At 51.4% G+C, this 27,206-nt stretch overlaps 9 protein-coding genes across 9 annotated transcripts; 4 read left to right on the forward strand and 5 right to left on the reverse strand.

The window, feature by feature from the left end:
- The first annotated feature begins 2,965 nt into the window (after nucleotides 1-2,965).
- On the forward strand, nucleotides 2,966-4,719 carry F5Z01DRAFT_217523 (uncharacterized protein). The gene has a single exon (XM_046258190.1). The coding sequence runs from the start codon at nucleotides 3,444-3,446 to the stop codon at nucleotides 4,614-4,616; it is 1,173 nt and encodes a 390-aa protein (XP_046116500.1). The 5' UTR covers nucleotides 2,966-3,443; the 3' UTR covers nucleotides 4,617-4,719.
- Nucleotides 4,720-5,396: 677 nt separating this feature from the next.
- F5Z01DRAFT_217573 (uncharacterized protein) lies at nucleotides 5,397-6,854 on the reverse strand. Its single transcript, XM_046258192.1, has 4 exons — nucleotides 6,189-6,854; nucleotides 6,034-6,133; nucleotides 5,776-5,981; nucleotides 5,397-5,725 (listed from the first exon to the last, which is right to left on the reverse strand). The coding sequence occupies exons 1-4, from the start codon at nucleotides 6,627-6,629 to the stop codon at nucleotides 5,597-5,599; spliced, it is 876 nt and encodes a 291-aa protein (XP_046116501.1). The 5' UTR covers nucleotides 6,630-6,854; the 3' UTR covers nucleotides 5,397-5,596.
- Nucleotides 6,855-8,069: 1,215 nt separating this feature from the next.
- F5Z01DRAFT_726331 (uncharacterized protein) lies at nucleotides 8,070-10,869 on the reverse strand (the record flags this gene model as incomplete). Its single annotated transcript, XM_046266654.1, has 3 exons — nucleotides 8,070-10,041; nucleotides 10,091-10,395; nucleotides 10,443-10,869. 3 exons carry the CDS (start codon nucleotides 10,867-10,869, stop codon nucleotides 8,125-8,127), a joined length of 2,649 nt encoding a protein of 882 aa, XP_046116502.1. The 3' UTR covers nucleotides 8,070-8,124.
- Nucleotides 10,870-10,977: 108 nt separating this feature from the next.
- Nucleotides 10,978-12,128, forward strand: F5Z01DRAFT_217691 (CAMK family protein kinase). Its single transcript, XM_046258193.1, has 3 exons — nucleotides 10,978-11,553; nucleotides 11,598-11,697; nucleotides 11,749-12,128. Exons 1-3 carry the CDS (start codon nucleotides 11,086-11,088, stop codon nucleotides 11,955-11,957), a joined length of 777 nt encoding a protein of 258 aa, XP_046116503.1. The 5' UTR covers nucleotides 10,978-11,085; the 3' UTR covers nucleotides 11,958-12,128.
- A 1,465-nt stretch (nucleotides 12,129-13,593) lies between these two features.
- On the forward strand, nucleotides 13,594-16,222 carry F5Z01DRAFT_217857 (uncharacterized protein). The gene is made up of 4 exons (XM_046258194.1): nucleotides 13,594-13,957; nucleotides 14,021-14,209; nucleotides 14,273-15,175; nucleotides 15,269-16,222. Exons 1-4 carry the CDS (start codon nucleotides 13,837-13,839, stop codon nucleotides 15,892-15,894), a joined length of 1,839 nt encoding a protein of 612 aa, XP_046116504.1. The 5' UTR covers nucleotides 13,594-13,836; the 3' UTR covers nucleotides 15,895-16,222.
- A 394-nt stretch (nucleotides 16,223-16,616) lies between these two features.
- Nucleotides 16,617-18,581, reverse strand: F5Z01DRAFT_217546 (uncharacterized protein). The gene is made up of 5 exons (XM_046258191.1): nucleotides 17,974-18,581; nucleotides 17,221-17,920; nucleotides 17,108-17,175; nucleotides 16,883-17,060; nucleotides 16,617-16,834 (listed from the first exon to the last, which is right to left on the reverse strand). Exons 1-5 carry the CDS (start codon nucleotides 18,472-18,474, stop codon nucleotides 16,731-16,733), a joined length of 1,551 nt encoding a protein of 516 aa, XP_046116505.1. The 5' UTR covers nucleotides 18,475-18,581; the 3' UTR covers nucleotides 16,617-16,730.
- Nucleotides 18,582-21,975: 3,394 nt separating this feature from the next.
- On the reverse strand, nucleotides 21,976-23,064 carry F5Z01DRAFT_751728 (uncharacterized protein; the record flags this gene model as incomplete). Its single annotated transcript, XM_046267058.1, has 1 exon — nucleotides 21,976-23,064. One exon carries the CDS (start codon nucleotides 23,062-23,064, stop codon nucleotides 21,976-21,978), a length of 1,089 nt encoding a protein of 362 aa, XP_046116506.1.
- A 793-nt stretch (nucleotides 23,065-23,857) lies between these two features.
- Nucleotides 23,858-24,661, forward strand: F5Z01DRAFT_638086 (uncharacterized protein; the record flags this gene model as incomplete). Its single annotated transcript, XM_046262342.1, has 4 exons — nucleotides 23,858-23,916; nucleotides 23,982-24,068; nucleotides 24,120-24,557; nucleotides 24,613-24,661. The coding sequence occupies 4 exons, from the start codon at nucleotides 23,858-23,860 to the stop codon at nucleotides 24,659-24,661; spliced, it is 633 nt and encodes a 210-aa protein (XP_046116507.1).
- Nucleotides 24,662-25,292: 631 nt separating this feature from the next.
- F5Z01DRAFT_638087 (uncharacterized protein) lies at nucleotides 25,293-26,125 on the reverse strand (the record flags this gene model as incomplete). Its single annotated transcript, XM_046262343.1, has 2 exons — nucleotides 25,293-25,781; nucleotides 25,826-26,125. The coding sequence occupies 2 exons, from the start codon at nucleotides 26,123-26,125 to the stop codon at nucleotides 25,293-25,295; spliced, it is 789 nt and encodes a 262-aa protein (XP_046116508.1).
- Nucleotides 26,126-27,206: the final 1,081 nt, after the last annotated feature.

Genomic DNA, 27,206 nt, shown 5'->3' on the forward strand with positions numbered 1-27,206 from the left:
GCCAAGCAGGCAGAGGGGGCCCCATTATTAGTGCCATCCAGAGGATCCAGCGGCGAGCAGCTCAAACAATAACCGACGCGTTCCGAACAACGGGCAGGTGCCGCGGTTGACGTTGAAGCGCATCTGCTCCCGGTAATCCAGCAGTTGGAACAGACAGCGCTAGAGGCCACGATGCGTCTCAGGACCAGCCCCTTATACGCCGATATGGCTATATCCATGGACGTGGCCCGTGGTAATTCAAAAAGCCCTCTTGATCGCCTCTCAAGCATGCTAGAGCGCAAGTACGACCTAGAGCTAGACCGTCTCGAGAAACGCCTCCCACATGTCGTACCACCATGGTGGACGCCACCAGCGGTCCATATCGCCGAATCAGCAGACGCGGCAATCCAGGAACACGACGCAATAGTACCGGAGACAGTCTGTATCTACACAGACGGGAGTGGCATCAATGGTCATGTTGGAGCGGCTGCAGTTGCCCCGGCGGTACACAGAAACGGCATCCCAACGAAACGGCTGCAATACATGGGCACATCCGCTACATCAACTGTATACGCCGCAGAGCTGAGGGGTCTGGTCCTTGCATTGGAAATACTTCGGGATATACAAACAGCCAATGCCACTCCCCGCAACAGTGCCATCTTCACCGACAACCAAGCTGCCATCCGAGCGATTCGAGATCCCAAGACTCCGTCCGGACAATACATACTCGTTGAGGCAACCCGCGCGCTCGACCAGCTCCGCAATTTTGGGATACAGGTCAAATTCCGTTGGATCCCGGCGCATGTCGGAGTGCCAGGCAACGAAGCCGCGGATCGAGCCGCTAAGGAAGCGGCAGAGAACCACCTAGGAGAACCAGAACCGGAGACGCTCAAGACCCTCATGGCAACAACAAAATCGATTATCCGCAAGACCATGAAGGTCGAGTGGGAAGCCTCCTGGGAGAAGGCCAAGCACGGCAGAGAGCTGTTCAAGCTTGGGGTCAAACCAGGAAAAGCAACACTTGACCTCCACGCCGGAACACACAGGGCCATCAGCTCGGCCATCACCCAGATGCGCACCGGCAAGATCGGCCTGCGCGCATACCTCGCCAAAATCGACAAAGTTGAAACTGACAAATGCGAATGTGGCTATGGCCCCCAGACCGTGCGGCACGTCCTCCTGGAGTGCCGACACTGGACAGAAGAACGACATAAAATGTGGGCAGGCAAACAACCATGCGTTGACCTCAAACGCATTCTCTGCAGCTCATCAATGGCAGTTCAAGCAGCAAAGATGATGATCAGGACGGGCCTGCTAGGACAATTTCGAGCTGTCCCGTCCACCGTACTCACATACTCCGCGTAGACGAGTGGATACTGTCAAACAGAAGCAAAGGACGGCTGGGAAGGGCCTGACAAGTCAGAGACACAGAACGGTTATGATAGCTATAGATACAAACCAGGGAGAGGTCGCCCACGCAGAGGCAGGCAGGAGGACGAGACTCGATAGGTGAACGGCCTGTTGGCGCAGGACATTTCATGGTGGGGTGGAAGTCAGACCTGAGAGCCGAAAGTGGGCGGCCTTGACCTTGTATTTATAGTTGTACGCTGCATAGCTGCCGCAAGCATGCAGGGTTTCTCGAGGCGTGTCCCACGGATACTATCCTGTGAGATTCGACTATTGTCGATGACAACGCGAGACATGCATGTCTAACTATGAGTGCTGACTGGCGGTGATCAACGATCATTAACCTGGAGCATCTTATACTTGAGGAAGTAGAAGAAGGGCGTAAGCCAATAATATGTAAGCAAGCGTGCAAGGCGTCAGAGCAGTACGGGCATCGAAACTGAAGAGTTCATAGACTTGAACGCTCTCGTATATAGTTTGGGCTGGTTGGAAACCCAAAATTAGCTTTTGGGTTGGCATGAACATTGTTATGTACCCTGCATGTTCATAAATCGACTATTGACTTCGGATGAATCATGTTGGACTGATGTGGGTGCTTGTGAAGAGGAAGTCGGTCTGGACCCTCTGTATGTTCGGCAAACGTAAGCTCTGGTCTATATCATAGTAAGTGTGGTGGAAGTTCGTGTTCGCACAAATGTTGAAGCCCCGTATACAGGTCGTAGTACAGACTCACAGCTCCGCAAGACATACGGGTCAGGACTAATGGCACCAGCAGGTTCATACGAACGCTGTCTACCCAAAAACAACTTGTGAGCTCGCACGAGCGCTGTCTATTGCCCAAAATAGCTTGCGAGTTCGCACGAACCCTGCCGCAGCCGCGAGCATGTTAAGTCCTGTTCTGCTGAGAAAGAAGGGCATTGTGTGGATGGCAGCCGAGATACCTTCATCAACAAGGCCAACGGGGCAGTTGCTGTAGAATACCACTGACAGCAGTATATTGCTGTGCTTGAGCCAGATTCGTGCGAACCAGGAATGGCGAGGGATGGCGGGGGTGACCAATCAATCATACGAGATTCGCACGAACCAGATTCGTGCGAACCAGGAGGGAATGGCGAGGGATGGCGGGGGTGACCAATCATACGAGATTCGCACGAACCAGATTCGTGCGAACTGGGATAGCGGAGGTGATTAATCAAGAACGAGCGGCACAAGCCGTACCTGCTATTGGTTTGCCTCTCAGTGACACCACCAATCACACTGTACGCAGGATATGCTCACTGTGAACGGTTCGTCCTACATCAAAAGCTATTGCTCAAAGTGCAAAATCCTGGTTGATGAACAAGCTGGTATTGAGCAGTCAGAATTCGACGGTCTCCAATGACCTCACGCGTGCACGTTTTTTCGCGACCAGCCAGAAATGGTAGGTTGCCCGTGAGCTTTTTGATTTTCATTGACTGTGTTGTTGGTTCCGATCTGCAACCCAGCAAATCAGATATCGATCCAACGTGTCGGGTCGAAGGCCTAATGCTACAAATGGCCGCAGCCCCCGTAGGTTCGGGCGCCCCAACTCAATTCTTTCATTGCAGCGACGGTGTTACCTATGAAACTGCTCCAGATGTCTGATCGAAAAATGGAAACCCGAGTTTTGCAGCAAATGCTCCAGACGACGGCCCAGGCCGTCGCCCGAATCCAACGTGAGCTTGAGATTGGTGGATCACCACAACCGGTACGCGAGAACCGTGTCTTATCTTTTCACTCTATCATCAGAATCCCGTTTTTGCAACCCTATTAAGGTCACTGATCAGCAAAACCAGCCTCGACGTCAAAATAGGGCGAATGTTGCGGCAACCGACGTCAGCGCCCATGAAGAACTTGGCGAGGTACTGCATAACTTCTGTCTGGAAGTGGTGACAGCCATTGGTGTCCAACCAATACAAAGAGCGGTGCACGGCCTTTTGATCAGAGGGCCGCCATATAGCACGCCGAGCCTTCCTTCGACCGGGAATGTGGGTTGCGCCCCCTAGGCTTCGTCGCTTGGAAACATTTGTTGACGTAAAATGAAGAAGCGAAAGCAGGGCGATGAAGACCGACCGCCTAGACCAGGAAAGCAGACACGGATTGATTGCATCCGTAGCAGCGGAAGGTGTGTCCATTTTGATCATGTGTTCGATGACGGCCATGCACAGAGAAAGAAAACATTAGTGCAGCACCCAAAAGTGCCTGGTAGATGGTACATTCTCCGATGCGATGAACATGACATCGACTTTGGACACAAGGCATTCCTTCGCGCAGGGGCGCATCTCAGTAGTGCACAACACGGGCGCCTGTCTCGCGACTCGGAAGTCGTCATTGAGCACTTCGGTACCGAGGTCTTGAACTGTGACGAGGACCTGGCGGCTATGAACAATGCGTCTGGTCACACAGTGTTGTGCAAGAAGCGCAAGCACAAGCGACTGTCTGCGAGGATGGCCCAGAAGCGACGCAAGTGTGTTGAGTATGCTCCGCTAGCCTACCCAAGCGCTGGTCAGCTATATCGTGGACTTTGGGGCAAAGGAAAGAAAAGCTGGGCTGTCTTGGTTCTACCCACTGAGGGCATTGGAGAGGTCGGCATGTCCGGCTCAATGGAGTCTCTCGGCCTAACCAAGGCGATACCGCCGTGTTACATCTATGATGAGCGAACAAGGGCGTTTAGTTGGGCTGAAGGGTACGAAGATGGGGGTCCAAAAACTGCGGAGCGCAAATTTCCGGTTGCCTACTTCAGCGGCTCAGGCTTTCCAGAAAAAAGTACCGTGGGATGGTTGGGTGCTAAGGACCTCGCGCCACTCGATGTAGGGAACTTGGACAGCGTTGGTATCCCGCATGCAGAGATGGTACGTGAGTACCTTCGACAGCGAAATGCTGCTCCGGCAGCCGTGACGGACCTCGAAGTCTGCACTGCTTTCATTAGTAAGTTTCCAATATCCTCAAGCTGCTCTTTACTCATGCCCTCCCTGCGCCGGACACTTGGAAAACTACAAACTGCTCCTCATCCCCTGTCTTCCCAACGACGCGACAGCCGACGCCCGCATCCAAGACTGCGGATGCATCTACACCGATTATCCCTGAACCGACCAGTTATGCCCACCATCAAGCCATTGCGTCACCGAGCCATGATATTCAAAGCATGCACAAGTCCCCGGGTCAATCTTTGCTGGGTCCTGGAGGGGGGCAAGTTGAGGTCATTGACTTGACAATGGAAGCCTCTGAATCATCAACAGGGGGGAGCAGGTGCGTTGAATACACCACGGAGCCAAGATCTAGAGACAAGCTTACCCTGAACAGCCCCGTTCTTTCCCCTGCGTCCCCGACTCCGTTAGACTCGGTCAGCATGGGGCGACCAAGGCTGGCTGAACGACCATATTCATCAGAGTTTGTGCATCGACGCAATCACCATGCCTCAGTGGGTCAGGCACAAGGCCCGTATGGCACGAAATGTGCAGAACAAGGCATGAATCGACCCCATCCAATTGAGCCCCCGTTTGTCCTCACGGATGGGTGCCGAGTTCATGCTCGGACCTTCCCTCCTTTGAAAACACAGCGTTACCTGCAGCGGAGCCGATATCATCAATTCCGTGACACAGCGCTTTCTATGCAAGCCAGGCCGGATGACGCTCCCAGTACTGCTTCGTACACGCTGCCGCACTTGAATCATTTGCATCTCCCCCCTATCAGCGACAGCCGCAGCCGTTCGCAGCGCTTCTTGCCGCCTATGCGAAGCGAGTTTTAGCAGCCACCCTCGCCAACGAGAGTATACCAATGGCGGGCGCGTCATTATCACTTACGATGCAAAATAACATCGGCATTCCGATATTTTCTCAAACGTCTTCTCATCTCGTTCAAAGGCCAAAGTGGGGCTATGAGAATACCAGCCGACATCAGCGGTCAACTTATCGACTACCTGACAAGGAGGAATCTACCTTTGCACGAGAATAGCCTGAGGAATTCTCTCAACAAGTCCTTGATGGATGATATCAAAGACTTCCTTGTCCCTGGAACGAAACGTTGCTATGGTCCAACGAGCACTTCCATATTGGCGAGGATATCTCCTCTGCGGTCCACCTGGTACTGGGAAGTAGCGTGGCAACACAAGCCCTAAGGCGAACACTTGATGATTGACTGAACTGCCAGTGGATGGCTCGACTAGAGTGTGATGGCAGCTCCCGGTAAAGTATTACAGGAAGGTCTGCGGCTTATACTTATAGTATCTGTGCACTGAAATCAGAGTTGTCACAATGAGGTCGCAGAGGGTCTCTTTCGGCCACCGAGACTCCTTTTTCCATAATTGTGTAAAGAAGGCGTTCTTTATCGGTCAGCTTCACGAACGGGCGATGTGTGGGCACAGCAACGGACCTTGCGCAGTTGACTAGCCCCATCGCAAGATGCGACAGAAGATAATACAGCCAGGATCGAATCGGACCAGCCGGTGTTGTCTTCCACGCCAACCTCCCCATCCTCCGACGAGTACCCCTGCATGAGCTTCATGGCCATCGTGCCCACCTCCATGACATTTTGTTTCTTTCCCTGAGGGGTAGCCGCGCGGCATTGCTCCTGCATCCCTGCTCATTATTTCAGTCCACTTGGCAAGGTCAAGCTGCAGCATCTACTGACCAATTTTGACGTCTCCGTCTGCATGAACAAGGACAGTCTCGCAGCTTAGATAACTGTGGTAAAGTTGATGGAGTTCGAGATATGCGAGGCCGTCCAGAACCTATCACAGTTAGAAGTCTAGTTGCGGCACACACAAAGTTTAGAGTTCGTCGCACCTGGCCCAATATCACGCCTACCTCGTTGCTTGTCGGCCTGCGTGGACACCGTACGATGTTTTCAAGAGGCATATGCATCTCCTCAAAGGCGACGTAGAGTATCTCTTGGCCGATGAAAGCCTCGACAGCGGCTACAATGTTGACATGCCGCAAAGCCCGAAACCGAGATAGGGTTTCAATGTCCCGCTCGCCGCGATGGAATTTCCTGACTCCAACACGTTTCGTTGGCGCCTCATGTTCGCTTGCAATGATGATTTCGTCGCCCATGCCCAGCAGAGTCAGGACATCCCTGTAACGTCTCCAAGGACTACCTAGATGTGAAAGCTGCATGGGCGCATGTTCGTAATGAGGTGCTTCAGTTTTCCCATCACATATTTTCAACGAGGCTTTACTCGTACTGAATATAACCTTTCGCTTGGTCTTAGCTGGGGGCGCCTTCATTGCTGTTGGGCTAAGCGTGGTCTATCGGCATGTGATCACGAAATCTCGATCCAGGAGATCCAGGAGATTCAAATACTTTATATACAGGAGCTTGTCAGAAATGGACTTTGGCGATTCTGGCTCAACGCTCGCAGTTCCATAATGGCGCTTTTGGAGCCTGAGTTCTTGACATTGGCGGCGCCAGGAAGTGGCAATGGCGGAAGACATCGAGGTGTTGGAGTGTCCAAAAGGTGGCAACCCAGCTTCCAAGAATTGTGGCACCAGCCACGGCCTCTGTAAATTTGCAAAGGTGGGGCCTGCGGGGAGGTATTGAGCTTACTTAATGACTCGTGAATCATCCAGTTCAGGTTGTTGTATCTCGCTGCTGCCGCGGCCATTCTCTCCTTAGATCCTTCACCATCCAGTTCAGTATGGCTCCGGTACTTTCTTGATCCCAACATGAGAAGCTACAAGCAACGGTCAAATCCGGGCGCTCTGATGCGCATGGAGACCGTGGAGTGCGGAGAACGAGTTGCTACGCGAGCTGTCAGAACCTACCACTTTATGGCTCAACGACGGCTCCTCCGACTCGACTGGGCGACGCAGTGACGTACACCCCACGGCACAAGATGCACTTGTCGACATAAGGACCCAGCCAGACATCCTCCGATCAGAGACGGTGGAGTTTTTCATGACGAGATTCGATATCCATGTGCCGATTTTCAGTCTCTCGGTTCCTCAAGCGAGCTGGCTGGTCCAGGAAGAACAGCAGTCAAGTCGGAGACCAACAGAATCCCATGCTACGTAACATGTATCAGTACAAACTGTCCAATTGTAAGTCTTGCCATTTATCTTCATCGATGAGTCAAAGCAGAATAGGCGAACGATACGTCGACGGCACGGAAGGGCAGCAGCAAATGGTAGGCGACTAAGTCGAAAGGGTTAATGTGGTGCCAGGCCTACTAGTACATTGGCACAGGACACAGATTGACTCTGATCCCCCGCCAAATCCCACTCAGCCACATCTCTTACACAATAAGCCGTGATTGAAGAACGTATAGTCGTACAGGGTAGTCGCCCATTTCGGTCGCGACTGAAGCGTAAATACACAAATCCAAGCCTGCGCACGCAGCTTCGCATGGGCGTTAGCATGAGTACACCCAGTCGTGTAGGCTCCACCGAGCTTCAGCGAATCCGCTGGTGCACAATGGTAAGTAAGCCAGCCCGCTCGCGCGGTAGTCCGCATGCTTGCAATTGCCTCCGCCCACTGGCGTATGCCACTCTCTGCTCCGGATTGGGCGATTGGGACGATGTGCGGGTTCAAGTCTGCCTGCGCAGATCTGCCTGGGCGAGGTCTGCCACGCAAATTCATGCTCCTGCCACTTGGAACAGGTTGGTGCCTGCGCACTCAGGGCATCGTGAATACTTATTTGCATACGCCGTCTTGACTACGCTGCGTCTCTCTTGTGCAGATGCTCATGTTATACTCTATGCTGAAGCAAGTGGGCTTGCTATTTTATTCTGCTATGCCATGCCGCTTCGTCGGCTTCGTACCACCTTGTCCACAGAAAACTGTTTTCTCCGCCTCTATCACATTCACTCTTGATGAAGGTTTTAGCACGATGACATGAGTCCCATTACTTACCACGTGCTTGAAACATGATTTGGCTTGCAAATTCTTGTTGTGCACATCAAATAACATAAACCCCTTCCTCGCGTACTTTCCCGCGATACGCTCCACCTGTGATGGGTCGGAAAGAGCAACGTCAAGTCTGTCGGTGGTGTGAAGCTCGCCATCGGTATGTAACTCCTTGAATTCTATGTGTATCCTGTCCGCGTTACCCTTCGCCACGGCTCTGTCACCATGGCCGTGCCCCTTCATAAGCCTTTCAAAGGCAAAGGCCGTCGTCCTCTTGTTACCTTTGGCATCCGCCAGTACTGAACGTTGCTCTGACTGCTCGTTGGAACGATCATCGGCTCTCATCACCTCAGCCACTGGGTCATCCAGGTGCTGTCCAGAAGGCGATTCGCTCGGTAGATTACGCTCCTGCTGGTACAAGTTTTGGAGCAACACGTCAAGTCTCGCTTGGGCTGCCTCTTCGTCCTTCGCAAGCTGTTCGAGCCGGGCAACGCGTTCCTTTTCCTCTTGGGCAAGCAAACGCAGCGTATCCTGTTCGGCGGCAACAAGGTTTCTGAGCTGGTCAAGCCTCACTTGGTCATCCAGCTCTTGAGTTGTATGTCTCGGCCGTGGCTCGATTTCAGTCACGGGACTTCGATCTCCAGTGGAACTAAAATCGGAGCGCAACCCACGTCGGACCATGGACATAGTCAGCTCCACTCGGCCAGGAAGTGCATCATAAGTCGGCATCGAGGGTCGATCTCTCATGGCCACATCGTACCCGGATACCCCAGCTTCGTTATCACGAACGCATTTGATTGTCGACGGGGGCTGACCAAAATAGGCCGTATACATGGACTTTCTGATAAACAGCGATGAAATACGTGGCTGCCCACCGCCAGCGACTTTTTCCAATGTCGGGAAAAACAGCGCTGTCTTGTCACGTTCGTGGTCGCGATCATGTGGCACGCCTTGTCGCCTGGGTAATGGCGCGTAATCGCCAATGTCCGAACCGTCGTCATCTTGCAGGTTCTGTACGACAACAGCAGTTGCGAATATGTCGGTTATTCGCTGAACACACCGTTCCTTGGTGTCATACCGATATTTTCCAGGTTTTCGAGCGGCCAAAAGCGCCCTCTCGGCGATCTGTCGATCGGGGGTGTTGCTCAAGATCTCGGCTATCCTGTCCGATTCGAAGCCAATCCGGTGCGCTAGCGATGCAAGCTCGTGCAAGGTGGTATCATCGGCCGTAGCTCGTGCTTTGGCAAGGAGATCTTTCTTTCGCGGGTCAGCAGGCAGCTCTTGGTAGACACGAAGTGCAGCCAGCCAGAGGTGGCGGATGCCGAGATCAACGCGAACCCCTACATCTCCTGGTATAGATGCAAAGGACGCACTTGAGGTCTGAACAATGCACCGATCAATTTGCTGGTTTCTGTCGGTAAAAGAGTCCTCAAGGCGTCCAACTACAGTGTCCCGCGGACCGACATCAACAAGCCGTTTTAGGCAGTCTGCTGCGCGGGCGAGGTACTTGCGATCTTCGAAAAAAGTGTAGAGTGACGGTATCTGGAATGTCTGAGAGTTTTTGCAGACGTTGGACCAAAGCACTTCGCGTTGCGATTGCGAAAAGGCGCTGAATATCCGGCCGCTGCTGAGCTTCTCGAACAGTTCGTCATAGTCAGCACTGTATGCTCCTGGTGCCTTACCCTGTAGCGCGTCGACGGTTGGTCTATCAATTTGACGCATAGTCTGAAGGTCTCCGCCGCAAATGTCGTGCCACCACATATACATGCGCTCCCGCAGGTAGTAAATGTTTGACTGCATATGTAAGCGTTCGTCACGGACCCAGAGACTTGCTTGTGCTCACTTCGTCGCACCTCATTGATATTAATTGGTGTACAACGGATAACCGGAACCCTCCAAACAATGCGGGGATGTCCAACAATGCATCAAACGCTGCGGCGAATTCCCTGTGCCGACACAGCTGATCAAAGTTTTTCCGACGATTCTCCGATACGGCCAGCCGCCCAAGCCACAGCCGCTCGAAGAACGGATTTCGGTCGCCGCGAACGCCTTGATACTCGCGAATCTTGACGAAAATCTCACCGTCGTCTGGTCGCTTCTGGTAGTCGTAATCCTCGACTAGCATTCGCCTCAGCTCTTCACTCAGATCTGAAACATGTGAGCAGATTGTAGTGATCTTTGAAGTCAAAGCTAACCATCCAGGAACAAGTCCACCACCCAGCGTTTGTTCTCGCCTCGGAGGACCTCATCAGCTGCGGCAAGACGATCACACCCTTGAATACACTCGAGTTTGATGCTCTCTGGCAGCAATAGCTGGGGATACGGCAAAGTTTCAGCCAACAAATCCGCGGCCGATAATTCCGAATTCACCATTGCCGCCTCAAGCGCCCCCTGTGAGATGATGGCTTTTGCATGGTGCCGGCTATCCTCTCGACGACAACCACGCTCTTCGCGATAAATGCGTTTGAGTGAGTCGCATGACTGCTTGCCTAACTTCGTTTTCTGCAACGAGCCGTCCTGGAACAGTAAGGATGCTACTTCAATACTTGCCGTACCGCAGTATTTGGTGCGACGTTCGTCCTCGATCCGACGACTGACGGCTTGGAAAGTGTCTCTTGTCATCTTTGATAAGCCATCTGGGAACCAAGAGAGAAGACAACTTATATGGTCCGGTAGGGTGTAGGTCTTGTTGACTTTGCGGACACGGTGTTTGTCTCCATTGCAGGTAGTGGCAGGAACCAGCCGAATGTCAGCTTTCGGATGCAGGCATTATTGAAGCTATATATCTTCCAACGAATGGAAGAGACCTTCGTTTCCGCTTCTTGGGAGTGAAATACTATGGCTCATGAGAAAATCGAAGCAAAGGCTGCCAACCGTTTGAAGAAGAGATATCACAGCCAAACACCGGATGCCCGACAACCGCTACAGCTGACACCCTTGCGAACTGTCAAAGCAATGCAGACAGGCAATCAAGTGATGAACGAAGTACTCGTTCATGATATTTCGCCGTGGAGCACTTATAACCGGCTCTTCAGCTTTCATCTAGGGGACAACGATCCGGTCATTGTTGCGGAGGGAAAGGGGATTTCTTTCGACCTTTTCAGCATTCAGCATTTCAAAATAATTGGGGACCATCAAATCAACATGCTCAAGAACATACAGCACCCGAACTTTGTGACAGTCAACGAAATTTATCAAACGCAAGATGGGTGCTATGTTGTCTGTGACCACATGGCTCGATCCCTGCAAGAGGCGATAGGCAATCCGCATCTCGATGGACCAAGACTGGCAGCAATTATTGGACAGGTTCAGTGCTCTACTATATTTCGACGTATACTAAGAACTTTTAGGTAGTTCAGGCTCTAGTCTACCTTGAGCAGAAGGGACTCCGCCTTGAGCGCTTGACCTGCTCTCACATCCTCCTGCACCCAAGTGGCAAGGTCAAGTTGTGTTCGTGCACATGCATTCCCCACTGGTACCGGGTTAACGAGATCATACCAGGTGGCCAAGAGGGCTCCATCGTTTCCAACGACCAACGGAATATCAGGGATCTTGGCTATGTGATGGTAGAACTGATGGAGGGTTACATGGAGGAAGGCGCGAACATTGGACTCAATGATCCAGATCGCTGGGGTGCCGATGTGGTGGACTTCCTCAGCATAACGACGTCAGCATCATCTGCGGATGAATTGTTACAGGTGTGCCCCTAATACCTCTTCTTACTACAGCCCCTAAGTCTGGAACAGCATCCGTTTCTACGTTCGTATCGCAAAGAGAGATTGAAGGGGCTGATAGCACTGGTTTCGGCGTGGACGATGCCGGATTATAAGTATTTGGGTCAACGCTAGGCTCCAGAAACATGCCTGAAATGACTACATAACTTCAAAGCAAAACTTTCAATCGTATTATAGCCGTGGAGCTATGTGAAGAACGACTATGGCGAAGCGCGGCTGCCTATAAAGGGTGATGATCATTGTGATCACCATGTTGCGTGGCAGTGATCAATCAACCTCAGGTTTATTATCGCGGAATGAGTGTGCAGACGAGAGCAGATGTTCGGCGCCTCCGACACGATTGTCACTCCCAATATGCGGATGATGGATTCTCATATACTCCTCCTTATGGGTAGTCGCCTTTTGGGGAGATGTGGGCTGCCGACGTCGAACTTGAGATACGCCACCTTGAATGTTCGCATACGACCGTTGGACCTGGGCGGTAAGCGGAACACCGGAGTTGTATTTTGTACTGATCGCTTGCACATCGAGCTATCGTCCAGAGTCAGTGGGGGATCGCCAGGAGAATGGGCTCGGAAATAGCAAGATCATACGTTATGCTTCAAAAAGGGCTACAGAAGCCAGCTTTTGATGGAGTTGCGATCATGTTGAGGAGGGATTTGGCGGTACTCGCCCCTCAACTTCACGGGCCTCAGGCAGCGACAGAGTGTATTGAGAGTATCCATGGCATGGATGCTGATTTCATTCAAAATTGGCTTGACACTACCTGTGTTCATTCTGAGCTTGTAAACAATCATGGACCAGTGCACGCCCTTGGTAGCCTAACCTAGACGAAGACGCATTAAGATTTGTCCACTTCCCCTTCCTTTCTGGTTTGTCTTGTCCAGTACCGTCACAAGGACCACAGTCGAAGCCACCTCTCGTTCCGGTGCCGTTGCACATTAACAAGGCATTGTCTCCAGAGATAAATTATCTGATTTAGCACATGTCCTTTGAACCTGTGGAGGATAAGTACTGGTGCAGGTACTGCAGGCACTGAGATGTAGGTTACGTCAAACCAGCAGGTCAGGGTTGGCTTGTCGGCCCTGTTAACAGGGGGGTAACCACTTCCCCGTACCTTGCATAATTGGTAGGTCTTTGCAAAATGCAAGTCAATCTTGCCAGCGCCTCAACCGCTCACGCCATGCTTTAATCGTTTATGACCCACGCATGTGCCCTCTCCTCGACTTGGCTTCATGGTAGAGGGAAGGTACTTTAGTGAGCGCAATGCCTCGAGGCGTGACCGCACATTGCTGCAAAATGGAATGGACACTGGCAACCGCGCTTCTACAACCAATTGCCCGACTAGGGACAGCCTCCTGATGGCCATGGCTGCCTATGAGGCCCGCTGAAAGTATACTGAAGGGTGCGTTTGGGTTGATTGCTCGCGTCACATGAGGGGGTTGGCCAAGTACTGACAACATGGTATCCTCAAAGCATGTGGGTTGTTGCTTCGTATTCCCTGCGCCTACCTCGTTCTGAGTCACGTTCGTTAGATCTCATGAGCCTTCCTCCTTTTAAGGATCGAACTTGTTGCCGCACTTTCCTAGAATCAAGCTCCTGAATAAATGGCTGCACATGAGTGACCGAGCAGGAGGGGCGTTTGCTTCGATCGCCATCCAATCGGCTGCCTTGAATAGGTGGGCCAAAATGCGGATTGCTTGCCGTTTTGGATCTAGTGGTGATGTGAAGTGTGCTACCATCACCACTAACCCTTTCGCTCTGGAAGGCTCTAGAAACGCCACCGAAGCAGGCAGGCAGGCGAGTTAAAATCGGGCAGCCACCAAGGCAAGAGACTGAAATTACAGACCACATCATGGAAGACGAAATTCAGTCTTCGATAACACAAGATATCTTCGAGTTGCTGGCACTCTACGGGATCAATGATTGCAGCCATGAGCCAGTCAGGCAACACATTCTTGGCATTGCTAACTTCGGTATGGACGGAAAGACCTGCGAAGAGAAGAGGGACGCAGGGTGCTAACGCATTCTCTATGCAGTCCGTGAATCTCGGCTTAAGGCTGGAATAAATGGCGCGCCGGCTCGTCTAGCAAAGCAAACTTGCTGGCATCCTCAGGCACCTACAGACCAAATACGTGGATCTTATCGCATCCACTCAAATGCCGAGAAACGAGGCCGAACAGATTACACTGGGTTGGATGGGCCATCCAAAAAGACAAGAACGAAGGGTAGGCAATGCGGAAAAGGTTCTAAAGCCACCAAAACCTCGAACAAATACTCCGCCGCAAAAGAGGAGTTTGCGGCACCAGTAGAAAACAGTCACACCAACCATCGTACGACAATACCCGATCAATCCTCCAGTGCCGAAGAGCGAATGGTCAGCGATGCCGCTGCCCTTACTCATGTTGAAGAGACGCATCAGATCACCGGTAGCTTAGCGCAGCGTGAGGCAGAGTTGGCAACGACAAGCTCGTTGGAAACGTCACCTTCAACAAGGGCACCCACGGATCATCTGACCAACTACACGAGCTGTAGGCAGACAGCTGCAGACCCAGGCACCGGTCAGGCCTCTCGCGTTGCGTGCAGCACTCTGCTCTATCCTCCATTGCTGCCAAAATCATTTGGATCCAACTTGGCGGCTGAGGCGATGAAGGCGATCGAAACAACATTGCTGGACTGTGCAAGGCTGAATTATACGCTCGGCAGATACGGGCATACAAGCAAGGAGGTTACAGTGACGACAAGAATCGAGAAAATCCGAATTTTTGCAGAACAGCTCGCTGGGCTCAAATACGATGACGCTGTGAATGCCGTCAAGAGGGAGCAGGGGATTGTCGCCGGCAAGGATATCCAGGCTCGATGGAACGAAACAATATACTGGGACATCATCACGAACGGTGCAAAGTTTCTTGATCCGACCAAGTTACGTACCGCGAAAGGACGTCTGGATAATTTCAGTATGGCCGAGAAGGTCGCGACTGAAAGATTCATGGCCGAAGCCGGCTATGGAACAAGCTGGGCAAATCAGCGTCGGTGTCGTAGACTATGGAAGAGTCTGTCCGACATGCGAAAAGCTGGCATCGATAGGATACTATTTTATCGCACGAAAGAGTTCGACAGCTTTTGCAAGAAATACCCTGAAGACGCGGAGACGTCTTTAGTGAAGACGGTACTATCGTGGGAAAACGCATACGGTACGCAGATCGCCCAACTTGAGGCTCGAGCGGCGAAAGAGAGCGAGGGCGATTTATCCGGAAGGTTATGGCTGAATCAGCCATACGTTGCAGAGAGACTGAAGGTTCCAGAGCCAGAGGCGTCATGGAATAGCGCCAGGAATCCGTGGCATTCCGACGCGGAAGCGGCCGATTTCGAATCGAGCTTTGGATCAATTGAGGCGTCAGGTGAACAGCTGGGAGGTCTATTCGACATCCATATTGCATCGGGCGAGAAGCGAAACGGCGGGAATCGAAACAAGTCCATCTTTGTCAGCCTGCTTCCCCGAGACGAGAATTCCCTTCTTGTCTGCCCTATCATCACAGTTCAGGAAGGAGACTTTTTGGGAGTTTTCGCGGGGCGTATCCGGTACTCAGAGCATTTCGACACCACGTACGGCATTCCTGGTCCTAAAGAGAAAGGGAATCTCTGGTTAGATTACTCGCACGTTACTGGGGCGCTCAATTTGATGGGTGTGACGCAGCAAGATAGTGACGCGAATGTACATCTCCAATGGGAGCTTTGCAACGAGCAGGTTGGAAATGAGTTGTGTCGCGCGTGGAGGGTTTCAGTTCGGGCTCTTCGGACGATTAAGCCGTTTGAAGGGATTGTCCGTGTCGCTCCCCACAAAAAGCAATACCTTTTGCATCAGGGGTCCGCTTGCGCAAGGAGGGGGTATATGAGAGCTGGTGGTCCTTGAAGTCTTGACGGAGAATACGTCGTCTACTGACCGCCATGTTTTGCTATGAGTATCCTAAAACTTTCTCTAGGCGTGAAGTGCGAAGTAGAAAGGTTCACTCACGGGATCTCAAGCATTCAGCGAGGTGAATAAGCTTGTGCGGGTTGAAACGATTGCACTACCAGGCCGTCGCGATCTAGCGGGCTCGATCTCGGTTGAACGCTACCACCTGCTGCACACGCAGCGTATTCTGCATTGTTTGCAACATTGCTAAAAGCTACGAAGGCATAGGCTTTTGGGTGCTTAACCCCTTGGGCGAGAAACGCTTGTGGTTTATGCCGCCAATGGCCCCTGTTTTCCGGCTGTTTGTGTGTCCAAGCTAGGAGGCTGCTGTCCAACCATGGGGCGCTATCTCCTCACAGAGATGTCCCTGTTTCAGGACAGTTGGTCTCTCAGTCTAGGGGTTTGTCCACAGAGTGGACCACTGTACCCACAAGCGCCAGCCGTCGCCGGAGAGTACTCAAGGTGGCCTCGATCAACGTCGTCCTTTCGTTCAACACCACTCCACAAATAAACCCACACGCTAAGATACTCATCGTCAAGACTTATGCAAGAAACGTGAAATCGCATGTAAGAATGCCCTTGAGCCAGCTAAAAAGTTTTCTTTCTAGCCGAACATGCAATTCACTATCTTCTTGTCGCCGCCAAACATCTCCTTCGATCGATACTGCGGGGGCATACTTTCAATATGGCAGACCCACTCATTATCACGACCGGTGTTCTGGCGGTTGGGGGATTCGCATTCAAAGCTAGTACGACGCTGCATGAGCTCATCCATGGCTTCCAAAGAAATGATGTTAGTGATCTGGCTGGTAATCGAGCTCTACCAACTCCACCCGTTCGCGTACATGCTTCTGTACGATGGCTTGCAGATGGCGCCGTACGCCAGGTGATGTCGAGACTGTATTTGTCACCAGGTATTCCTTTAGACCCGCGTCCATTATCTTACTTGTGACAATCATATCCCCTCGTTTGGATGTCTCATCCTGAACCCGTTTGATGTATTTTCCCGCGGCTTCCTCTTGAATGATAGCCGACCAGTCAGGCAGCCCTCTGATAACTTCAGCTCGAGGACTGATTCGCTCCTCCCTGCCCACGTTCTCAACGTACACAGAGATCTGGAGGATCTATTCCAAGGTGAGACTTGACCCGCTGGCAAGAAGAGTTCACTTACATAGCCATCATCAAGCGTATCGTCAATCAATGCGTTATTCAGCAGGCTCTCGATTGCCAATGGCAACTCTGCAGCCGTCAAACATTATACACGACTAGCAGGCTGAAACTTACCGAGTGTCTTTAACTCCCAAACAAGGTGTATACGACGAGCCTTGGCTTTTCGACTATTGTAGTCATGCAGCAGCTGCTTGAGGTAGGGAAGCTGCGCAGCAATGCCATATCCGGTAGCGGCCATCAACACGATTTCATAGGTTCCGACTGGTACACTACTACCATGCGGTCCGCTGAACAATGCTCGACAGTGATCTTGCCGCGTCTGACTGCGTTGCAGGAGGTTTAGGGTCAAACCGGAACGAGGCTCGATCAACAGATCCAGTGTATCGAGCGCGTTCTCAGACCAATTCGCCACCACAAAGGGATGGTACTCCCAAAGCGAGCAGAAATTTGTCGAGGGAATAGCTATCCAAAGGCTGATGAATTGACCAGCTTTTACTCGCACCGGTCTTGCCAGAATCACTCTGACAAGCACAGCGCCTTTAGCATGCAGGATGTCGGCTCGGGTAAGTCTACACCGAAAGATGCCGTTGCGATAAGCCATAATGGCGCCGGAAAAAAATGTCGAGAGACCAGCAACCCCAATCACCACGTACAACAGCAATCGGGGCAATAAGTCCCGTGGGGCAATATGGACCCAAATGCCATACAATGATAGGATTGCCAGACTTTGATGGGCACGAAGAAATATCTCGTACCAGCCATTTCGGAAAGCGGGAAAGCAGATTGCAACAGAAGCAATTGTGGAAGCTGCTGCCTGTATATACATTCGTCAGCCGCACCGGGTGTACACAGTTACAGTGGACTAACCACTATTGCCCACAAATTTTCGGCCCTTGCGACGGGAAAGGCATTTCGCGACAACGCAAACGCTATGGTGTGGAAGACCAGCAAGAGAGCTGTCAGAACCCCAACTGCACCGTGGAACCTACAGATCGTTCGCCACTGCATTCCAAGTGTGTTCGTCAAGACATCAAGGTGAGGAGTTGCATATAAGAAGAGGAGGTTCACGATACCGAGCTTTGCTGCGCGGTGGCCAGCTTCGTCAACGGACGAGGACCTGAATGAGATACAAAATCCATTAAGCGCAAAATAGATAACCAGTCCCAATATGTCGGCGCGGGACCATTGATTCATTAAACGCGCGCTGCGGAAGATGGGTTGGTAGGATACATGCTGTAAGAAGAGCTGACGCAAAGCTGCAGCAAGGAGACCAAGGTATGATCTGAAATTCCAGACCAGAGCGACAAAGATGGCGGTGGAGAATACTGTCGCGTAAATGATAATGGCGCTATCTTCGAACGACAACATTACAGTAACGATGAGTGAGAAACGATGGCGAGCGAGCGAAGAAACCCTAGCTTGCGGCTGTTAAATCAATCCACCAGCCAAAAGAGGCTAACTAGGGTAAGGACGTCATTTAGTGGCCGCGGATGACAGCTGTACAAGAAAGAAATGACCCATCTGAACCTTGCTTGGACTTAACGCTTAACATGTGCTGAGTCTCCACAATCGACTGGTGCAAATGGCAGGCTGCACCTGCCCGAACGAAGTCAACTCGAAAGTGTATTCCCATAGCATACGAGTACCGCGAATTCATTGGGCTTTACACTGCCACCCGAGTTTAATATGTCATGACTTTATGTGCCATCGAATATTTCGCGGATGCAGTTCTCCATGTATGCCTCAATGCGATGGATTGAGCATCCTTGGACCCTTGTTCCTCTAGCCGTTTTGTCCAATGTCCCTCCAAGGCAAGGTCCTCAATGGCCTCGAGGCTTTTCTTCAAAAAGGCCGAATTCTATCCTCGAGGCTGCACGAACATGATCCATACCTTCTGAATCCAGAATAGAGATCAGGACTGCTGAAACCAGACACCGACTTGCTGAGGACGTCAACAATATAGCCGTAGTAAGTGGGTTTAACTTTCTTTTTGAGATTCCAATTTCTTGCATTTTCTTTGTGAATGATCCAAGGAGCATATATGTGCAGTTCGAGGCGCATAGGGATTCTAGATCTCTTGTCTCAATAGGCCAATAGCTGCCCATTACAGCTATTCTGCTCAGTTTTTCGAAGGATTTCCACCCGGAGGAATACCCAGGAAATAGACATCCAGAGCACCCATTCCTTTCCGTAAGAAGGCATCTTCCGGAATGTGGATGCAGAAAGCCTTAAATGTCACGAGGAAACCAGTATTCGCATCGGCTCAGGATCTCCTTTTACCCCGAGAGAGAGTGGCGCATCAACGTCTTCTAGGCGATCGGGTAGTCCTGCAGTAAGTTCTTGCTCCAACACAAACTCATGCTCCGCCCTACTAGGCTCGGATGCGATTTCAGGTTCAAGATTGACCTCAAGGACAACTTCGGGGTCGGAAATGGGCACAGAATCGGGCTCGGAGTGTGAGGGGAACTCGAGATTGGTGGTTTCGGCAGGTTCGGCGGCGGCACATGGCTCCGTTTTCTCCTCTCCTTACGTCTCTCTTTTGCAGTCGTAGATTTCCGGTCAGACCATTGCGGCTCTTGGACATTAGGACGCAACAAGACAAGCTCTATGTCACCATCTGGATCCAACTTCAGTTGGTGGGGAAGGCATTGTCGGCAATTACACGCAAGGCTTATTGGGTTGAGAACTAATTACTAGGCCTCTCCAAGGAGATGAGGAGCAACCTCATATAACGGGTGGGCGTACCTCACAGCGGGGCTAGGCCTGAAAAGGATTCTGCCGTGGGCGGTCAAGTCTCTGGGCCAAGATGTCCACGGGAGATCAAGAAAAAGCTTCACAGAAAGCACCAGGGTCAGTCGCACAGTCAGCCGCACGCAAAGAAGCAAAGTGAACAGTTCCATTGCTACAAGCATAGAGGTACGCGTATTGAAGCGCGTAAAGTGTGCATCGAGACGCCACCTCTCTTGTTTAATCAAGGCACTGAAGCAATCTCTCCACAGTGCGTCATGACTGCCGAGACAGTGGGTGAGCAATACGTCCTGCAAGTTGCAAGACCGGATCGTTCGCTAGAAACGGCCGCGGAACGCCGGGCTGCCACGCACAGTGTCCAGCCCAGTGTTGAAAATAAAGTAATTAGTAGCTTCCGGCACTGTATAGTGCTGTATGGGAACAGGTCAGGAACTGGTTCGGACGTCCACTATTGGGTGCTCACTTGAGAAGAGCCACAGTTGGAGGTGTCGCAGCATGCAGGACACAAGCGTCCGTGATTGCCTATTGTGCTATTATAACCAGACCACTTTGGTTCGCGCTCACATGTTTAACGATAGATCTTACACAGGGTTCGAAATAAAAGTTCTAATTCGTTGGCGAGCCATAATCGCACATTGCCATCTTCCTACTAAATAACGGCTTCAAATTTGAGAGAGAATTACGACTTCACGATCTATTCTGTACTAAACTAGGCTATGGAATGTGATTGGATCTGATCGGCTGCTCGTTGGAGTGGCTTTACCTGGCGTCGTAATAATTCTTGAGCGCGGAATTGTCCACCCCGCAGCATGAAGAACGGCTAAAGCAGGTCACCAGTTGCCGCAGCCATTTATGCGAGTTGAATGCTGGCAAATAGCAGTGTCTTGTACTAAACATAACAGATGTCCGTCTTTGAACCAGATTTGCTTCTTGCTGAGACAAGTGTAGCCTTTTGCGGGCAAAGGAAACAGCATTTGTGGATGCGACTCGATGAGTCATCATAGCCATGCTGTTGGTGCCTTATAATTCTGCGGTGTCCTTCGGTCAATGGCAGGCTCCACTTGATAAGACAAGTCTCCACAGGCCATTTTTCGACGGAGCGATCATGTGTTGTCGTGAAAATGCGCTGGCACCAGTGCATCATTTCAGCAATCCGCTTTACCAACGACGCTGAGGACGACGTGGTGACGGCCGGCAAGCGATAGGACAAAGTTGATAGCCTCGCTGGAGCTTCGTCCCACTGTTTTCTCCCAGGCTACCACCTACCGCACATAGACTGTGACCCGACCGCTTAAGTCAACGACATCCTAGTGTATTCAGTTCATGAACCGACTTCTATTCTATATACCCGGTAGCTAGTCTAGACCCGAACGTCACACCAACCTGTTCTACAAACCCTTTGCACCCACCCAACCACCTACACCTTGGCACAGCTTCTTCCCTACGTCTTCGACCAGCAGGCAGGCAGTGACAAGCCAGATGATCTCACTCGTGCTGACCTGGGAAGGTAGCTGCTGACACACCCGGCCCGACCACATTATCCGAGGCATGACGCCTGTGGCCCTCAACCGAGAGCTGCTGCCTTAGGCACAGTTTATAAAGGCTCGGGTGGCTGGCGACAATCAGGCTCAACATTCCCTAGGGTAGGCGAGTTCTTCAGTCAACCCCACACATTTTAGCTACCCTGAGGATCACATGTTACCATTGTGAGTAAGCCATGACGCAGAAGCCTGTTATCTACATTTTGAACCCCGCAGCATCGTGAAGTGCCTCATTGCCATCCACACACCCGTCGTGACGACATCGTGTAACAATATGTCGCAGCACTTGAAGGCACATGCTATGCTTGTTGACAAAGCAGTTTTGGAAGAACTTGGAAGATATTTGGCGAACGCGCGATTTCAAATGGTTTCCGGTTCGAACGTTTGCATAGACTGGCAGCTTGGCCTCAAGTGCCATCCCGTGACCGCTGCAATGGGAATACCAGGTGACAGGGTAAGTCCCTCATTCCGTGTTTGAATAAATGCTGATGATAATTTTGTAGAATGTCGGTGCGATGCGGTTGCAAGGCAGCATTGAGCGGCCCCTGACGATAGCAAAACCGACTGATTTGATGCTTATTCAGAGCTCAGGGGCCGAGAATCCAAAAGTCCGCGATGCATCAAATATGGAGGAAGTGCCACTGTCACCAGGGACTTGTGTCCACGTCACCAAAGATGTTGTGCTTGTGGTCCCAGAGGGTGCAATAATTGATTTCGTTTTTATCTCCGAGTCGCTATGAGACGACCATGTCTGCTGCTTGATCCGATCACTAGCGTCAGTCTCAATTGGCTGGAGCACTGCCGGATTGATGTTGGGCTCAATGGTTCTGGATGTGAACAACGTCTCCAGGTTTGAAGCAAGGATGTTGCTGGGTAGCGATTGTGAGGTGCTACCGATGCCACAACCTGTACCAGAGCCTGATAAATCCGCTTGTGTGCCTGAATCGATGGTGAAAAGGGGTTTGTTAATGTCCCCATATTCATGCGAACCTAGGCTGTCCATGAACCCACTAGACGTGACGGAGTCATCGTGGCTTTTTTGAACCGGGGTTGGCGTTTCTGGGTTCTCGATATCACTTGGGATGTCCATCTTGCTCAATGTTCTCTTCTCCGGGCGGCATTGGTCTCTGTGGGTGTTATGCGAAGATCGAGTCGTGGGGGAGGGCTGGGTCGCGGCTGGATGAGGCTTGCACAAGGCTCTCTTCACCCAAGTGACATGTTCGTCGCATGCCTTGATGACTTCCAAGGGCGGTAGTTCTAGTGCGTTGAGCGCCGACTTCAATGCAGAGTGAGCTGCTTCTACTCTTGTTAGGATAATGGTGTAATCACATTTGAGTTGGGTCGGCAAACCAATCAAAACCAGGGCAGCCAAGACAGGATCTGTGTCCCAGCCATCTCGATACAGACGCAGCCAGCCATCCTCGAAAATAACCCTGGGGCTGCTGCGTGGTTGAATGACTTCGGGGATCTTGGCTACTGTCGAGAGCTGCGGACCCGGAAGCGCAACAAAAAGATCGATGAAAGTTGGGAAATCCAGATCGGAGAATTGCTGCCCCTTGTAGCGGTAGTGTAGCGCGTCCTTTGACGCGAAAACTGCCCTCTTCGAGCGATCGGTTGAGCGAGACCGTAAAGCACGTTGTACGTCGATCTGAAGCTTGGTGCGGTTCATACTTGTGGGAAGGGGAAACAGATGGGTAGTTGGAAGTGGGAGCGGAGAGATGTCTGAAAGGCTGAGGGAATACAGGACAAAGTACCGAGCTGTCAATTTGAGCAGTTATATACAAGGTACTTAAGAGCGACCCTGGTATGACCCGCAGTCAGCTTGCGTGTCTCAGGAGGTATGGCCAACGGAGCACACCAAAGACGGCAAACTGGCTGTTGATTCGTCCGGGGAACATGCCGTTGGTTGCTTCTTCCACCCGACTACTGTGGTGTGGGAGCTGGAGATGTCTTCTTATAAGAACGAGGCCAACCAGAATTTGCACTTTGATCAGCATCGACGGCTTTGATTATCTGCATCATGTATCAAGAAGCGCTTGGCGACTGTAATGCTGCCTTCAACGACAGAACCGTTGAAACACCTGGAATATGGACAAGTTTGCTGTCGCTAGTACTCGGCCCATGCTTGGGTTTTGAGTATGATTGCGATCAGACAGTGTATTACGCTATGGCCCCCGTATCAAGATCGGAAGTTGCTAACAGCTACTTGCCGACCTAGTGCGAGCATCTCCTCGAAAAACGGGAAGAACTGTCACCCACTTACATCGTTTCACACCGAACATACCGACGAACGATCGCAGGAGGTCATCCTTTCTCTGCCGCCAGTTGCAACGCTCCGGTCCCATAGAAGCTATGGAGGAAGCACACTCTGTCAGTCGATAAGAGGAGGCCGTTGCGACTCTCTTTCAACCATTTCTACAGCAAACTCAGTATTGTCTTGTGTTGATTCGGACACAACGTCGATGGCCGACGATCTTGATGTTGAGCAACTACGACGTCGAGAGCTTGCTGACGAGAATCAGTAAGTATTCTCACATGTTCTCTGCCACGCAAGATACTAATGAGAAGAAACTACGCTTTCTTCAGACTCGCGGGGAATAAACTCAGAGATAGCTGCATTTCAGGCAAAGTGAGAATCCTTTGCGCTGGCAGCGGCGCTGTAGGCTGGGGACGGTATGTATTCACTACTTCAAGGTCGAGCTATCATTGACACACACCATGAAGACAAATAGCTGTGGAAAACCCCCTCTCGATGGTGGTGATCCTAGGAAAGGAGCCATTTTCTTCATACTTACCGCGAAACTGCACGGTGGAGGAGGGAGACATCATCGATTACCCTCGCAAAGGCTGGGACTACGTCTTCATTCGAAATTACCGAATCGTCGCCAATTGGACCCAGTACTTCAGCCATCTTCACAGTATTACGAAACCTGGTGGACAAATTGAGCTTGTTGACGTGGACAACGCATCAAAAGCTATTTGCACGTGTGCGCAGCAACCGACGGATTGGACCACAGCCAAATCAATGAAATGTAGCACATGCTTGAGATATCCTTCAGTCCAGACTCGTCGCAATATGCTTGGAGCTTCTGGTTTCTCTGATTTGGCTGTTGTGTATCACAACCGCCCGCGGATGGCGCAGAGAAAGGCGGTGGTTTCTAGGTGCGTCCTCAAAATCTTTCAATTGCTTCTGACACTGACTTGTGTATGGTTATAGTGTAGCTATTATGGGCAAGGCTTATCATGGGGCGGGCATTGATTCTTAGAAGAAATGTGGTACTAAGGCAGAAATCCCGGATACTTTGTTGAGGAAGCAATTTGGTTCATAGTCATCAGTCGAGAGTCAACCCGTTGCCGATCCAAGGTCGTCTGTTCATGAGTGCGAGGCACGGTCCGAGGTTAGGCAGGCATTTCGCATAGCCAATCATGAGCCGCTGCAAAAACTCGTTCAACGGCTCAAAAGCCACTCCCAGTGGAGCAATTGGATGGATGCCCCACTTTCCCCAGCCTTTCGCCTTGCCACGCTATCTCACTCTTATAGTGTAGGAGAAGTGCTGCTGGGCCTGTGAATTCGGGGTTTAAACGAGGAGGGAGCACCCATATGGTCTAAAATGCCACATCCCGTCGCAGAGAGGCGAATGAGCAGCGCAAGCAAGTGATATGATATCGTAAAAGGGGACAGATTAGATGAATGCTATCTAAAGATTCTCGAATTCAATCGGAAATGACTGTCTGCAGATCCGAACTTGCTCGCAACCAAGGTCCTCTGCGTCTCTCAGCCATTAACATGTTCGCTGCTATCAATAGACAGGTGGTCACAGTAATTCGCGCCAAACAGCTACCCATGAACGCGGCGCAGGAAATCGCCCTGGGACACGACACAGGAACAAACTCAGCTCACTTGCCGCTATCCGGCCCAAGAGTCTTGGAGCAAAACAATTTCTCAATATCCAGTGGAGTTGACATGTTCGCCTGAGTGCCGTCATCTGCAGTAGGAGGGGGTGGGGGAGGAGACTGTCGAGGCTCCTCCCCTATGTTATTCCAAGCTAAGGCTGGGCCACCTGAGAGATCGTTGATTGATGTAAGCTTTTCATACCCAGGCTGCGACCAGGAACTGCTGCCACCAGCAGCATGAGAAGGGAGAGCGCGGACGGTCGAACGTTGAGAAGGAATTGCAACGTTGGTACCGGTGACTTCCGCTTGTTGAACGGCCGACTCAGTGGCCGCCCCTGGGCCAGAGGACAGAAACCCCAAGCTTCTCAACTGGTCAGGGTCCAGTGGGCTCAAAAAGTCCATATTTCCCGTGCCTGAATCATTTGAACTTTGGCGTTCCGTACTGTTCTGCCCATTCCGCTGTAGCTGGCCTTCAATGTCCAGATGTAGTTTCTACAATGATTAGCTTGGGCCACCTAGATTATGAGTGCTCATACCTGGACTAATTCAGGATCATTCCAGTCGTATTTGTAGCCTCCGTGGAGTTCGCTTGTATAGCGCCCACTGTTCTCGGCATGTTGCATTTCCGGAGCAATTCGCGAAGAAGTCAATGACTCTTCTACTCGATCGGGTGACCTGGGAGAAACTGAATCCTCTTCCGGCTTGCTAGGCATGTTGTGATGGTGTGGAGGCAAAGATATGCAGTCAGAGTAGCGAGTGTAGACGCTGAAGTAAGATGAACAATCGGGAACTGCCAGCTTCGATAAAGCTGTGAGAGATGTCTGATCAATTTTCATTCCAATTTTCGAGGACAAAGGGACTGGACTTTATATAGACATTCGGCAACCCAGACGGCAGGTTTATTGTCCTTATGGGAGAACAACCCGCCTGGTCTCCTTACACGAAGCTGACCGAGCCGTCAGAGGTCCCCATCCGAACAACTAACCCGATCCATCCGGCATATACAGATATTCCTGTAAGCCGCGTTCGTGAGATTGTGATCGATCAACCGAGTTGCATGCATATGCGGCAGGATCAGTTGGAGATACATCAGTCTGTGTCCCGTTAATGACTATGCTATTGGCCGCTCGTATGATCACGTCCGTAGACCGCCTGTGCAGTTTCCTCCCCTTCATTAAACGTTGATGGGAGTCAAGGTCGAAAGGTAGTAGGCAGCATATACAGGTAAGTGTATTTCGAGAGCTTATTGAAGCGAAGGGATACGCCGACTTTATGCCCTGGAGAGATGTTTACCTAGTCTTGATGCATCATCCTATCCCGTACCGCCTGTATTGACCGAGAAGAATACCCCCTGAGCCGGCTGCATGTGAGTTGGCCGCGGCTTCGACTTTTCGGCGTCGGTACGCAAGCCGTAATGGTGAACCCTGGCCTTCCATCCAGTTAGATAAACGGGTTATGAGACACGTTGGTTCATCACACCAGAATTAGCCATTCGGACGACGCCTCCGCCGATGGTGCTCACCAGGGACTTCTCGAGGCCTGATCCATGCGATATACGCGGCTGCTCCTGCAAGTCTCGTTCGTAGGGTTGCGAGTGATCGATTAGTTGACTCGCATGCACATACTGCAGGATGAGCTACATTCAATCAGCTTTTGCGGAACAAGCCTACGTATCTGAAGCGTCCTATTCGTCGATGGCACGCCGACCGCTCCCCGTGGTGGGATCATTGACCGAAATTCACACCCGTACTAGACAGCAAGTCCTAAGCCACTAGCTTTAGGCAGGGTCCTCGCCATGCTCCCGCTTTGGGTGTGTAATCATTCCGGGTTGTGATCACTTTATCCCAATTTGAGATAGCTTTCATCGCATGCAGCGATAGCTGCTTCCGAGCTCAGAGACGTGTCTTCATCGCACTT

This window comes from Emericellopsis atlantica (genome assembly GCF_019669845.1).
Source record: "Emericellopsis atlantica unplaced genomic scaffold F5Z01scaffold_20, whole genome shotgun sequence".
Lineage (NCBI taxonomy): Eukaryota > Fungi > Ascomycota > Sordariomycetes > Hypocreales > Bionectriaceae > Emericellopsis > Emericellopsis atlantica.